Source organism: Salvelinus fontinalis, chromosome 19 (genome assembly GCF_029448725.1).
Source record: "Salvelinus fontinalis isolate EN_2023a chromosome 19, ASM2944872v1, whole genome shotgun sequence".
In the NCBI taxonomy this organism is placed as follows: Eukaryota; Metazoa; Chordata; class Actinopteri; order Salmoniformes; family Salmonidae; genus Salvelinus; species Salvelinus fontinalis.
Window position 1 is genome coordinate 16,079,790 of NC_074683.1, and position 15,807 is coordinate 16,095,596.

Consider the following 15,807-nt stretch of genomic DNA (forward strand, 5'->3'; position numbering starts at 1 on the left):
CTCATAAGGGAATGGGCCTAATAAAATCACTGTGCCTTATATAGCATATATGTTAATAACTGTTCAATGGATGTAGGTGTGTGTATATGAATCGGTGTGTGAGGGATGGTGAATATGTACAGGAAGGTGGGAGAGAATGGGTGTGTGTACGCACGCGGTATATGTTGGGCTGGTATGAATGACAATGGATGGATAGATGGGTGGAAGTGGGTCAGATGAAGGGAGGGTGACAAAAGATGGGAGGTTGGGACAAGCATAGCTTGGGTTGGCAAGGATGGGAGGTTGGGACAAGCTTTGCTTGGGTGGGCAAGGGGGGGTTAAGGATGAGAGGTTGGGACAGGCTTGGCTTGGGCGGGGTAAAGGGGGATGGAAAATGGGAGGTGGAGAGGGATAGGTTTGGTCTGGGAAAGAAGGAAGAAAGGATTTAATTATACTACAATGTAATTGTAATTCTTTTTGTGACTTGCAAATCTGCTGTAAAATGATTAAGAGTTCTGGACAGATTGGGAGAAGATGTCGAGTCATTATTATTCCTTGTTTGTCATTATAGCTAACGTTCAATGGTGGTTGTTGGTGAGAGTGAAGAGGGGCTCTATCCGAGGGATTGGGATGAGATTACTGGCCCTTGCATCAGACACTTTTCTGAAGTACTGTAGGTATGTGGCCTCCTCTCATCTCACTTCAGTCTCTCGGTGGACCCACTCTCCCTAAGTAGACCAGCCACTATACTTTAATTTAATTCACAAGGTAATATAAACTCTCCAATGTATGTCCACTGACAAAATCCACATACTTTTGGTACATTAGGAGAGGAGTTGGAGTTTAAAAGCCCTAAAAAGGCATAGCGCCTCAAAGGACAAAGTGCTTTATGTTTTCTGTGTGTTCTGTTAAATGTCGGCTCCGCCTACACGCTCACACGCTCTAAAAATGTGTCTTTCTATAAATAATGGGGCCAATGTGTGACATAGGGATCAGCATTTCTAAATGGTTTGAAACAAAAATAAAATATTTTCATGCAGTTCCATATGTGTACTTTGAGGAATAAAATGGCATTTATGCAAATTGACCCATAACTTCACCTATACAACAACAGAGGCCTAGGACAGGGTTTACCAAACTTGGTCCTCAGGATTCCAAAGGGGTGTACGCTTTGGTTTTTGCCCTAGCACTACACGGATGTTTCAATTAATCAACTAATCATCAAGCTTTGAATCAGCTGTGCAGTGTTAAGGCACAAACCAAAACGTGCACTCCTTGGGGTCCCGAGGACCGAGTTTGGAAAACGATGGCCTAGGACTATACACCCATAAAGCGGGGTTCATACAGACATTGGCAAGTCAAATTCAAGGAATTTCAGGGACTTCTTAAAGCACTTCATTGTAATTTTCAAGGACCTCAATGTTATACAATTGCATAACTTATATAATTGTACGTATAGAGCCTAATATAGAACCCCCTCCCCCCAAAAAGCATGCAAAAAGTATAAAAGAAAAAGTCGGCCATTACCACTTTAGACCTTGATATTAAAATTACTATTACATTCTATAATATTTCAGAATAATGTGGACATTGACTAAATAGATTGGATGCGTGCATGGCGATCTTTCTGTAGCCTATGTGGCGACGCAGGTACACATAATGAGGCCGTTAATAGCGGTAGCATTAATCTCACCGTCGCTGTTTTTATAACGAGAAAGTGACCAAAAACCAGGTAACTGTTTTAATGGAAGGAATTGTATGGAAGGCCAAGTTGAAGCCAACATTAGATGGTGTCATCCTAATGATAACCGCACATAATTGTACCACAAAAACTGATCGAAGATGAAATCACAGGATCATTTATAAATTGGCTACAATAATTACAAGGACTTTTCAACCACCAAATTGAGGTAGGCCTAGTCCAGTGCTTGGATGTCTAAACTCCAAATGCAAGTTCAAATAGGCTACTTCAATACCCTTGTATTGTTTCAAATTGCAGGTGTAACATGGAATAGAACATGTATTTCTCATGCTATTTCATTACCAATTCATATTGTGAATAAGCCCACTAGGCTAAGTCATTTCTTGTCATTATATCCAGGGCAATTCATTAGAAGAGCGTTGGGTGACGCGCAATGGTCTACTCTACACTATTGCACACAGTAGACTCGGTGTCCAATCCGAGGAACAAAAACCCGATGAAAACATGAACTCATTACCTTTGTGCTCTCTCTGTTAAATCTAACGAGACCCTGCTGTAAATCAGGCTGACAACCACAGATGATCAACATCCATTCGCTAGGGATATTCAAATCCAACGTGGATCCAGGCACAACTGTCGTCACCGGCATAACGAATGATACACCAACATATTCTGGACATTCCTCACGAACACTTTTTTTTTTTTTTTTTTTTTTACAGCACTTGGGATGTTGTTACGTTGCGTGCACTATCACAACAGCTGTTAATCAGCTGTAGAATAGACCATTGCGCGTCACCCAACGCTCTTCTAATGAATTGGCTGTTATTCGGGAACAGTCCTTCCTGGATGAGATGATGATATGTGATACTATCACGGTGTAACTAAACAGCTCTACTCCAACTGCACATCCAACAAGTGTCGTGCATAATTTTTGAAGAACCACGTTAATGACAGTATCGATTTTAGGTTTTAAGTATCAAGGTATGCCGACTCTTTCGGTTAGAAGCATTCGATTCTTCTGTTGCATTTATTCTTTTGGATTTGTGTGCCCATGCACATTGTTTTCATCACATAACACTACATTTCTGAGATCTCTATACAAACAACTGTCTGACAGCTAGATTCGGGATTGTTACAGGGTTCAAGTTAAATGCCTGATTTAACTGATTAATGCTTAATATTTGATATAATGACAATTTACACTGCCATAAAAGCAAGGGCAGAAAAGTAAAACATTTTGTCACACGATTTTGGACAAATCCGTCAAGACACCAACCATGATAAAGGGTTAGACATGTTAAATCAACTTGTGAATGTTATTGCATATAGCTATGATTCCCCTTATATCTTCATGTAATGACATGAAAAAATATTGCCAGATTGTTGTCAATGATTTATCAACAGCTGTAACACGTTGTTCAGTGTAGGAAATCCTCACTGGTACCATAGTTTATTGATAGACCCATATGTAATGTATACAATAACTATGTATTCATACTACGACTCTCTCATTCCATGGAATGACAATTGGCCTCATATGACATGTCTGGCAAAATGTTGTATCTGGTTATTCAATGATAGACGGAACAGACCAGGTTAACTTTGAATTTATACAAGTAAAGACCAACAAAATCCTACTTATTACATGGAATGTACACGAGCTTCATGACGGGGGAAAAAGCATATGGTTCTTGAACACTTAAAGAGATTGTCAGCAGATGTGGTTGTCCTGCATTTCAAAAAAGGAAATGTTTTATATTTAACACTAGAACCGCTAAAGCAGTCTTTTTTTAAAGTCTTGACTTTTCCTAAATAAGTCTATGTAACGCACTGTTGGTGTTAGAATCTTAATATCATAAACAGAACTGGAGTTATAACCAGTTTGAGGAGGGCATGTCATTTTCTTGTGCTTTCCCGTTGACCCCCCCCCCCCCCCCCTTTTCCCGAAGAACGATGCATAATTAGGAAATCACCAATTGTGAATGAAGAACAGGGTGGGCCATTCTATTGTATGTATCTGTTCGAATTCTAATCTCAAAACGGTTTGTACCCTATATCAGTCCACCGATTCCAAACAGTTTTATCAGTCTACTCTGGCCTACTCGGAGTAGGCTACACAGTGAGAGCGTGAGTAATTGTACATGCTGAACAGCTTTCAATATCTGGGGAAAGATCCGCTGCAGGTGTCGGTGAAGGTGGTGATGAGGCTTGTGGAACCTTATGTCGGCAAGGAGAAAAATGACACCATGGACAAGGTTTTCAGTTCACCGTCAATGGCGAACAAGTGGCTTGCAAAGAAAAGAAAAGAATCCCTGCCAGAATTCTCCCCCCTTCGCGTTCTTCATTGCTGAGATTTACTTACTAGTTGAGATTTCTGCTCTTCACTCTGCAAGATGCCGCCCTAGGCGGCTGCCCATGTTGCCCGTACCTAAATACGCCACGGATTTGTATTAGTCTATAAATAAATCTCTTTGCCAAAATTCGTCATATCTCCCATATCTTATTCGACTAGTATAGTGTAAGGATAATAATTCAGCCATAGTTGTTCGACTAGCCACAATATTAAGGAAATTAGAAATGCCATTATTGCTTTTGTGCTGATTTCACTATTTGTCAAGGCCACTTGGCACTTCTAATGATGTTTAGGCTACTGATATGTTTGTCATTTGACCATGCTTCTTGCATGCTTCGTCTTGGTGGTTTGGGTATTTATTTTATTTTGTCATTGTAAAAACAAGCTGTTACCTTCTTCCCGCACATATGCTTTCTATTTCATAGTTGTAACAAAGGCACTCAATTAATAAAATTGATTGAACACTTGAAAATAAAAATGGTGTTTTTTAGTTTTTGCATATAGCTTACAGTAACATAAACAAACAAAAATGCTATTGTGTTATTTTAAATAAAATACAAATTGTATATTAATGGTAAGCCAATGCTTTCATAAACACAACCAAATGATATATATTTTTTATAGCGTACATGAAATGTATTAATTACACTGTTAGAATGTTGCAGTCAGAATGACTGCTCATTAGCTTGAAGGGGGTCCCCCCCAAGGCTCAACGGGTCTAGTGTTAAAGAGGAGCCTGGTTGGAGAGACCTATGCTGCCATCTACTGTGGTATCAGCAGAGGTGTAGGCATCCTGATAAATAAGAATACACCGTTTTCCCTTATATACCAGCACACGGACCAAGAAGGACAAATACAAACTACTGTTAAATTGTACTTTACATCGTGCAAAATAATCATTGATTTCATTGTATATCCCACCAGGGGCAAATCTAGTGTTTTTATATATAATTTAAGCTATAATATATAAAATCCAGAGAAGAACTACTATTTTAACAGATTACCTAAATCATACGTTCAGTAGCATTGACAGACGTAGCAAAAAAATTGGCAAATTCAAGGAACCTCCAAAGAGGTTGAAACATTTCATCTCTACAAATAATTTACAGAACAACTGGAGATTAATATTCCCAACTACAAAATACTACTCCTTTTTTTCTCAAAGTAAGAAAAGCTATTCAAGAATTTACTACATAAAAAAATGCACTCAAGTATTTACTGGGTTAAAAAGCCATGACAGTGATATTGGATCCTTCTCCAGGATCCCTAGAAGGACAGTGTCCCGGAGTCGCCTCTTCACTGGCGACGTTGAGGGTATTATTTAATGAAGCTGGCAGTTGAGGACTTGTGAGGCATCTGTTTCTCAAATTAGACACTCTAATGTACTTGTCCTCTTGCTCAGTTGTGCACCGGGGCCTCCCACTCCTCTTTCTATTCTGGTTTGAGCCAGTTTGCGCTGTTCTGTGAAGGGAGTAGTACACAGCGTTGTACGAGATCTTCAGTTTCTTGGCAATTTCTCACATGGAATAGCCTTCGTTTCTCAGAACAAGAATAGACTAACGAGTTTCAGAAGAAAGGCTTTGTTTATGGCCATTTTGAGCCTGTAATCGAACCCACAAATGCTGATGCTCCAGATACTCAACTAGTCTAAAGAAGGCCAGTTTTATTGCTTCTTTAATCAGGACGACAGTTTTCAGCTGTGCTAACATAATTGCAAAAAGGGTTTCTAATGATCAATTAGCCTTTTAAATCTGCAGTTTCCATCTACAATAGTCTTTTACAACATTAACAATGTATGCACTGTATTTCTGTTCAATTTGATGTTATTTTAATGGCCCAAAAAAATAGCTTTTCATTCGAAAACAAGGACATTTCTAAGTGACCCCAAACTTTTGAACGGTAGTGTATATATGTCCTTAATCAGTATAAAGAAGGAAATGTTGCTTCCTTGTTGAGCAAAATCAAAGCTGTAATGTATCTTGATGTCTTTGCTTGCTGGTTCAGTAGGGGCCCCCAGAGACAACTGCAGGTCTTGACTGGTGGTCTTGCAGTCAGCAGCCATCTTCTGGTAGGCAGACTGCTCACTCTGAACAATCAGGAGATGCTGCTCTTACCTCTTCAGCTTTGCTGATTTCACAGTTTCTGGTAGATTGGCAGATCTGAAGACCTGATAGTTGTTCCTCTGGCAGTGCCAGCACAGGTCTGTCCTGGGCTTAGTGCTTTAGATGTGGGGCAGAGATTTTCTCCACAGATTCCTTAAGGAAAGACAGCCCACCTTCACGTACCTCTGGAAAATACAGAAATGATGTGAGATCAATAAAAGTAGTGCCAATCGTGTTGTAGGTAAAGGAAATAATCGAAAGATGTTTTGTTTATGCTTTACATAACAATTGCTTTTGTCACAAGAGATGGCAGCAGCTTCCCACCAAAGTGATTGTGTCCTAGGTGGCGTCCTCATAATGCTGATGCATTATCATCTGAATAGTTGTTGATGAAGTTCACAAATCGCTGAAAGGTGTAATGCTTCAGGTGTAACCTGTGCTTGCTTGGGCCAGCTCTCTTTTTGATGGGAGGCATTAGACCATTCTCCTTGTAAGACTGCTTGAGGAAAGCGTGTTCTACTGATGCTGAAAGACACATTCCAGATACAAATATGTTAGCATTATTATACAATAGATGGCCGTAATCACCGTCAGACACACCTGGCTATCTTGATGGTTCATGTAATCATCTGGCGAAGTGGTGTCTTTTGTTTAGACATGCTAGCTAAACAATGAACCATGATCCTAATCCATAGACTACTAGCAATACAAACTGATTGTCATAGCTACCTAAAGTTAATCAAATAGGTTAAATGTTAGCTAGTTAGCTAGCTAACGTTAGGCTATAACTAGCAATGCAATTGGCTTTCTGAGATGATATTACTACACAGATCATACACGTAATGTTAGCTAGCGAGCCAGAAACCTAATGTCAGCTAGCTAGCTAACAGTACGCTTTAACTTTGGATATTTTGTTTAGACATGTAGCTAGCTAGATAGCTCAAGAATGAATCATAATCCCAATCCATAGAGTACTAGCAATACAAACCAATTGTCATAGCTAGCAAAAGTTAACCAAATAGGTTCAATGTTAGCTAGTTAGCTAGCTAACATTATGCTATACCTAGCAATGCAAATGGATTTCTGAGATAATATTACTACACAGATCATACACGTAATGTTAACTAGCTAGCTAACAGTAAGCTTTAACTTGCAATGAAAATAACTTTCTGACAAAATTAGAAACGTATAATATCTGAAACTATAGCTAGACTCCTACCCGTATTCATGGATGAACGCTTCACGGCAGACTGCAACCCCTTTCATTAAATAAGACATCCTGTGTCGTTTCCTGTCACAGGCTAGAGGTCATCATGGAGTGTAATCCCTGAGGGTGCCACTGGAGGGCACCCATATGGTTGTAGTGACCAGTTGAGCCTGATTGGGATTATTGGGTTCACCTGGTTTAGGAATATTTTGGTTCCTCTATGGATCTGGGCCGGTTGCTCAGGTCTCTTGTCTTGTTTTGTGTTTTAATCATGTGCACTTACTTTGTTTTTTTTCTGTGAATACTTCTGTAAACATTCTGAATTTAACCTCACCTCTGCCTGCTGTGTTTCTCTGCGCCTGGGTCTGAGTTCGTACAAGAGTTATTGTCACAGTAGACCTGAGCCAAAAATGGACCCAGCAGAGATTTCTCCATCTTCCGAGGGACACTCAGAGCTCCACCACTTGCGGTCGGCTCTCACTCACCATGGAACTGTGATTAGTCGCCACGAGGCGCGGCTGAAGACATTGTCGGAGGAGGAACTCGTGTGTGCACTCTGCAGACCAGACAGACGGGAGCAACGGTTGCTGCACCTTCGGTGGTTCCTAACCTTCCACTTCCTACCAGTTCATCGTCTTCCTCCCCCCGGGAGCCTCTTTTCCTGGCAACAGAGCGCTATAAGGGGCATCCTGGGAGGTGTCGTGGGTTCCTGCTCCAATGTTCACTGGTCTCCGAACTGCAGGCATCAATGTTTCCCACCGAGCGTTCCAGAGTGGCATATGTCATCGCCTTGCTCTCAGAACAGGCTCTGGCCTCGGCCACGGCCATATGGGAGCAGCAATCAGACATTTGTTTCAATTGGAAAAGCTTCACCCAGGAGATGAGGAGGGTTTTTGATCACTCCATCAGTGGCAGGAATGCTGCTCAAAGACTCATTGCGCTTTGGCAGGGCAGCCGGAGCGTAGCGGATTACGGCATTGATTTTCGAACGCTTGCTGCTGAGAGCAGTTGGAATACAGAGGCACTTCGCTCAGTCTTTCTGAACGGACTCAGCGAAGTTCTCAACAATGAACTGGCTTCCCGAGACAACCCTGACACTCTGGAGGAGCTTATTGTTCTGGCCATCCGGATTGAACACCGGCTTCGGGAACGTAGTCATGACAGGACGGATGCATTCCCGAGTTGGTTCCAGTGTTTCTAGCTCTGCTAAGGGAGGCAATTCTTCATTTGGGCCATTGTCTTATGCTTGACCTGCTGGTCCGGTATTCCGTCAGAGTTCTCAGCTCTGGTTCCACCTAGTATCCTTCCGAGGAGTGGAGAGAAGGCGCAGGATTAACGAGCAACGTTGCCTTTACTGTGGACAGTCTGGACATTTCCGGGCCTCCTGTCCCGAGCTGACGGGAGAACAGGATGACTCGTGAGTAAACGGGAGAATACTGGCGAGTCAGATACAGTCTCCAGCTGCCGACAAGGCATGCACCTTGCTTCCAGCCAACATGCGGTGGGACAATGGGCAGTTGGACATTTCTGCTTTCGTAGACTCTGAGTCTACCGGCTGTTTTCTGGATCGTACATTAGCTCGCCAACAGAGGCTTCCACTCACTAAGCTGGACATTCCGTTGTCGGTCACTGCGCTGGATGGTCTACCCCTAGGGTCTGGGAAGGTGAAGCAACTCACCATGCCTATTCAGCTACGAGTTCTGGATGATCATGTGGAGCTTATCCAGGTACATCTGGTGCACTCTGCTGAACTTCCCCTGGTTCTTGGACATCCGTAGCTTTCCACCCATAATCCTCAGATTGACTCGTCTTCAGCAAGAGTTCTGGGATGGAATCTTTCATGCCAGTTCCCCCGCCATCAACTCTCTCCAGACCTTTCCGGTCCTGCTCGTCTGGAGACTTCCGACTCTAGTGTTTCTCTGGCTGGGAGTTACAAGCCTGATCTTTCCGGCATACCTCGGGATTACTGGGATTTGGGTCAGGCCTTCAGCAAACAAAGGGCTAGCAAACTACCTCCTCACAGTCCCTATGATTGTGCCATCAACCTCCTGCATCCAGGCCAGATGGTCTGGCTTCTCTACTAGGGACCTGCCTCTATGCATAGGATCTAGGAAGTTGGCACCCCGGTACATTGGGCCATTCAAGATTCTACGGTGCATCAATCCAGTGGCCTATCGTCTTCCCCGGTCCATGAGGGTTCATCCCACCTTCCACATCTCCAGACTCAAGCCTGTGGTATCCAGTCCTCTGGTTCCGGCCATTCGGCCTACACCTCCGCTCCGCATGATAGTGGGACAGCCAGGCTACACGGTGCGAGGCATCCTCTCCAGCCATCAGATCCGGCAGGGGACTCAGTATCTTGTGGACTGGGAAGGTTACGGCCCTGAGGAACGGTCCTGGGTTCTGATTGGAATGATTGGACTATTTAGGACTCTATGGAACTGGGTCGGTTGCTCAGGTCTCTTGTCTTGTTTTGTATTGCACTCATGTGCACTTGCTTTGTTTTGTTTTTTCTGTGAATACTTCAGTAAACGTTTTGGATTTACCCTCACCTCTGCCTGCTGTGTTTCTCTGCGCCTGGGTCCGAGTTCGTACTAGAGTTATTGTCACAGTTTCCGTTTTGTTTGTACAGCTTGCTTGGCCCGTTGTGTCAAGTCACTCTGGTTCACACTGACCGTGTGCAATGCCATAAGAATTGTCCCCCTGAAATTAGTCCATCACAGCTTTTTCCCACTGACCTTTGTCGATAGGGCCTGATAAATTCAGGGCAGTAATGTTATTGAGAGCAGTAGCAACACATTTGCAGTTCTCCATGACTAATGTGATATATTTCAGAAAACTGCAGTAAAAATGATTTCACATAACGAACAGCTCATTTTATAGACACGAGGCTACACCGCAGAACAATCTGAAAATCATCTCTCAGCATATCGAGCCCATTCGTTATCTCAGCCAATCATGGCTAGTGGGAAGGTTCCTGTCTTTTTCTGTGACTAAACCAACTGGACTCGTAATTGAATAACTTTCTTCGTGTTTACAGATTACATTCAAGTTTGTTATTAACTTCTCTAGGGTATGTGGGACGGTAGCGTCCCACCTCGTCAACAGCCAATGAAACTGCAGGGCGCCAAATTCAAAACAACAGAAATCCCATAATTTAAATTCATCAAACATACAAGTATTTTACACAAGCTATACTTGTTGTAAATCAAGCCAAAGTGTCCGATTTCAAAAAGGTTTTACGACGAAAGCACACCAAACGATTATGTTAGGTATGAGCCAAGTCACAGAAAAAGACAGCCATTTTTCCAGCCAAAGAGAGCAGTAACAAAAAGCAGAAATAGAGATAAAATGAATCACTAACCTTTGATGATCTTCATCAGATGACACTCATAGGACTTCATGTTAAACAATACATGTATGTTTTGTTCGGTAAAGTTCATATTTATATTAAAAAAATCAGAGTTTAGGCGGGACGCTACTGTCTCACTTGGCAAAAAGCCTGAGAAAATGCAGAGCGCCATATTCAAATTAATTACTATGAAAATTACTATAAAATCAAACTTTCATTAAATCACACATGAGAGATACCAAATTAAAGCTACACTGGTTGTGAATCCAGCCAACATGTCAGAATTCAAATAGGCTTTTCGGCGAAAGCATACGATGCATTGTAAACCAAGATAGATAAGCATATTCCAACCCTGCAGGCACGACACAAAACGCAGAAATAAAAATATAATTCATGCCTTACCTTTGACGAGCTTCTGTTGTTGGCACTCCAATATGTCCCATAAACATCACAAATTGTCCTTTTGTTTGATTAATTCCGTCGATATATATCCAAAATGTCCATTTATTTGGCGCGTTTGATCCAGAAAAACACAGGTTACAACTTGCTCAAACGTGACGACAAAATATCTCAAAGGTTACCTGTAGAACTTTGCCAAAAAGTGTCAAACTACTTTTGTAATACAACTTTAGGTATTTTTTAACGTTAATAATCGATAAAATTGAAAACGGGATGATCTGTGTTCAATACAGGATTAAAACCAACCGTAGCATGCCTTCTGGTCATGCGCTTCTATCTCACAGGACACCTAGAGTGACTCGACCTCAAGATGGCCGTATTTCTTCATTACACAAAGGAATAACCTCAACCAATTGCTCTAGACTGTTGACATCCAGTGGAAGCCGTGGGAACTGCAAGCAAGTCACTTAGAAATCTGGTTTTCCAATGAAATCTCATTGAAAAGAGAGTGACCTCAAAAAAAGAAAAATCTAAATGGTTTGTCCTCTGGGTTTCGCCTGCCAAATAAGTTATGTTATACTCACAGACATGATTCAAACAGTTTTATAAACTTCATAGTGTTTTCTATCCAAATATAGTAATAAAATGCATATCTTATTTTCTGTGGATGAGTAGCTGGCAGTTTAATTTGGGTATGCTTTTCATCCAAACATGAAAATGCTGCCCCCTACCCTAGAGAAGTTAAGGCACATGAAAGTTAAAATGTTCCAGAAGGCATTTCTGCCAAACAAACGCATTTTGAGAAAAAAATCGAACAAACATTTAAATGTCTTTTCTGTAAAGTCGTGACTTGTGACATACGCCTAGTTTCCTGAAACAACTCACATATTATTACGATTCAACCCCATCGGCTTTTTGTGACTATAACTAATCCATCTCGACTAGATATCGATTGTGATACTTAATAAGTGACTGAGTAAGATATGGGGGAAATACATACCCAGGGAACATCAGCCCAGCTCTGAAGGCTTTTTTCTGCTTCTACAACAGTAAGCCAGAGGAGTCATTTATCACTTCCAAGTCTGTGCCCCTTCTCGTTTGCAGTAATAAAAGAGGGCCCATCAGAAACGTCCAACAGGTCTGAATCACCAAATCACCTCGTCTCTCCACCGCCTCCAAGCTACGACTTCGCATTAAATCAAGCAAGAGGAACATTTCCCAAGGCAGCCAGTGGCTTTTAATTTCCTGAAGAACCTTAAAATATCATTCATTACCAGAACTACACAGACATTTATTTTTTTCTCTCCAAAGTCCCATAAATCAACAGTGTGGCCTGACTGCAATAATTATAACAGGTTAACATGTCATTTCCAGGCCGAGAGGGCTGCTAGAATGCAGAGGTGATGGCTAAGTTTTAGTATATGCAAACGAGGGAATTCAAATAGTGTGCTGAGATATTAATACATGGGAGCAGGTAACGAGGTATGGCCGCTGAATTATGCATAAAAAAAGTGGTTGATCTTCAATAAAGCAAAGGAATTCAGCATGTAATCTAATTAGTTATGGGAAGTCTATTATGTTGGAGTTGCAGATCGTGACTGTCCTTGAAAAGGGAGTTTATTTATAGTACCATGTTGTGTTGGCTTTCTGGAATGGAAATGCATCCTGGAGTGGTCCAAAATGTTAACACCTCTTTCTCCCTCTCCCCCTATCACTCTCTCCCCTCCTCTCATCCCCACTCCTCCATCTCTAATCCCTCTTTATTTCCACATCGTCTTTCTTCATCCATCTCTCTTCCTAAATGTCTTTCTCTATCTCCCTCATCTCTATATCTCTTCATCATCTCAGTTGTTATCCGTCTTACTTCTTCCTCTCCCACCTGTCGTCTTCCTCTGTAACGTCTCTCTCTTTTTCACCCTCTTTCACTTGCCAATCTCTCCTTTACTCATCCCCTCTTGTCTCTCTCACCTCCCCCGGTCTACACCTGCTTATCCCGTCCCTCTTAAATCCTCCCTTTCCATCATTCTCTTGGACTTTTTAGGGTGGAGTGGGAGAGGTTTCACAGAAGGGTATTGTGGTGTTTTTAGGTAAGTCTCGATAGAAAACATCGAAAGTTAAAGCCCTTTTTCTCTTCTGTCTCGTCCAGCTCCAGACCAGGCAGACCTCCTAAGAGGAGCCAGAGTGTGACATCGCCAGAGAACCCACACATCATGCCACACTCTGTCCCCGGCCTCATGTCCCCTGGAACATTCCCATCCTCAGGTATGTTCTGTATTCACACGCAAACAGACAGGCATATACATAAGCACATGCGTTTGCATATGCTGAATGTATATACACGCGCACACATTTGTCCTCTTTACACACACGCTAAGTGTTTACACACAAACACACACTCGCCACTGAAACAACCCTCCATACCCTCAACATCCCCATAGCACTCCCCGCCTCCCACTAACTTGTCCTCTTAATGGCAAGCAGAGCGAAGTGACACATGCGAACACACCACTGCCAGACAACCATCAGACAACCAGCCGCTCATTTAAACTCTTTTACACACAACTGAACTCAGAGAAAGAGAGAGAGAGACCGAGGGAGATGCCAGTCCATTGTTTCCAGTCGATGTTGCGTTTCGCCTTGAGAGCATTCTAATTAGTGTGTGATTAAATCCACTTCACTGGTGTATGTACATAGGCATGGTTGATGCTAAAGTAAGCTTTATCACCACAAGAATCAACAGCAACCGTTTGTTCCCAAATGCGCCCCCGGGCGAGTCTTATTGCAGCTAATGCTTTTGTTCTGTTTGTGGCTGGTTGCATTGTGACGGCTTTGATGTAAGTGCTCTGATTTACATCTTTTTCTTTCTTCCCTTCTTTTCCTTTTTCCTTCTTTACTAATATTGTGCAGTGATTAGGGTTTTCTTAACTCTTATTTTCGCTGTATTCAACCAAGCAGAAAGAAACCGTGACAACTACAGTACATATCATTTGCTGTTTTCTCTGCAACCTTACGAGTTTGCCTCCAAGAGTTGGCTGCACTCGAGTAGTTCCGAATGGCTTCCTACCTTACGTACGTACACATTTTCTCATCTCTTTCTTTCGAAGCCAGAATAAAATACGTGCATCTGAGAAGTGTTTCGGATTCAATAGCAGACACAAATTGGCTACGTCCTTAATAATGGAGGCTCGCAGATCAACGCGCAGCATTGAGCTCTGGGAGTGTGCTGATGTCACAGACTCTATGTGTCTTGTTTGGTGAAAGGGGGGGTGGATTCAAAGGCTATTTGGAACAGCAAAGATGAGAAAGCCGTGGTTTTATTTTGTGGAACATAAAGCAACAGAAAAGCCTTTTGATGTCCCTCCCCTTTAAGCCTGGAGGGAATCTATGATCTTGACATTTAGTCAGGGTATTCAGGGGAGAGAGATAAAGTAATAGAGTTTTTTTTTTTTTTGGTGCAACTGCCTTTCTGTTTGTGGCTGCAAAAGCCAAGATGGCTGAACGTTCTCCCTAACTGCCTTCTCCCTAACTGGTTTGATTATTGTACGTATTGAAGAACAAGTTCGTAACAAAGTTACCACAATTTACACTTGAAAATGATGCAAAGTGATCATATAGATTAGTATTATTTTTTTTTACTAGCAATGGAACACACGTTTTTGCATGTGTCCTAACACATTAATCGATCCATCACAAAACTGACACACTGCAAGCTGTCGTAAATGGTTATGGCAGGTGGCACGTCATACTCCCCCCAGCGCCAAAACGGCTTCAAAACCAATGGATCCCCTTTAAAAAGCAATTCCCAAATATTTGGTTAATACGTGCAGCGGAAAAAAAAAGAGAATAAAATAACAACAGGTTTTGTAGACAGTGCCATGTAATTGTTCCTGATGTTAGATTTACAAATGAAGTTCCCCATCGATCTCTCTGCTGACTACCCAGTCCCCCCCGTCTTCGCCGAGCAGGTGACTCCAATTAACAAAAACGAGCCCTGAAAATTCACCCCATGATGCATTGCACCAAATCCGGCAAATCACCCAAATAACCTAATCTAACATGGCTGCCTGGGGGCTTTAAATGAAGTGCCATAACTAATGCATGGAAACTTCACTCACTGTAATAAAAGTTTTACTTGGGGAGGTGGTTTGATTGGTTTAATTGCCCACAGCAAGCTTTTCAAAGGGTGACAGAGATTGGTTGAACAATCTTTGAAAATGGGGACTTTTGATGTTTTGCCGGGAATCCAAGTTGATGTACAGTACATTTTGAAAGTATGCTATCCAATGACTCATCTTTGGAGATCATTTTTATGTGAGAGACATTCTTGCTATGTGTATGTTTTGCACCTGACACCAGTTCCACTTGCTGTGGTTTCCATTTAATGAAACACCCTTTGTGTATTTGTGTGTATGTGTCCATTGGTGTGTGTGTGCATGCATTTGTGTGCTTCCGCGCACTCTTGTGTGCATATTTGTTTAATTTATTTGTTAACCTTCATTTAACTAGGCAAGTCAGTTAAGAACAAATTCTTATTTTACAATGACGGCCTACCCTGGCCAAACCCTCCTCTAACCCAGACAACGCTGGGCCAATTGTGCTCCGCCCTATGGGACTCCCGATTTCGACCGGTTGTGATACAGCCTGGGATCAAACCAGGGTATGTAGTGACGCCTCTAGCACTGAGATGCAGTGCCTTAGACCGCTGCGCCACTC

The 15,807-nt window shown here is 42.1% G+C and overlaps 1 protein-coding gene across 2 annotated transcripts in view; it reads left to right on the forward strand.

Moving 5' to 3' along the window:
• LOC129816437 (dachshund homolog 1-like) overlaps nucleotides 1–15,807 on the forward strand; it is a 317,078-nt gene that overhangs the window by 157,282 nt on the left and 143,989 nt on the right. For both annotated transcript variants that reach the window (XM_055870927.1, XM_055870928.1), the window contains exon 2: nucleotides 13,241–13,356. In XM_055870927.1, coding sequence (XP_055726902.1) covers nucleotides 13,241–13,356 — 116 coding nt within the window. The remainder of the gene's footprint in view (nucleotides 1–13,240; nucleotides 13,357–15,807) is intronic.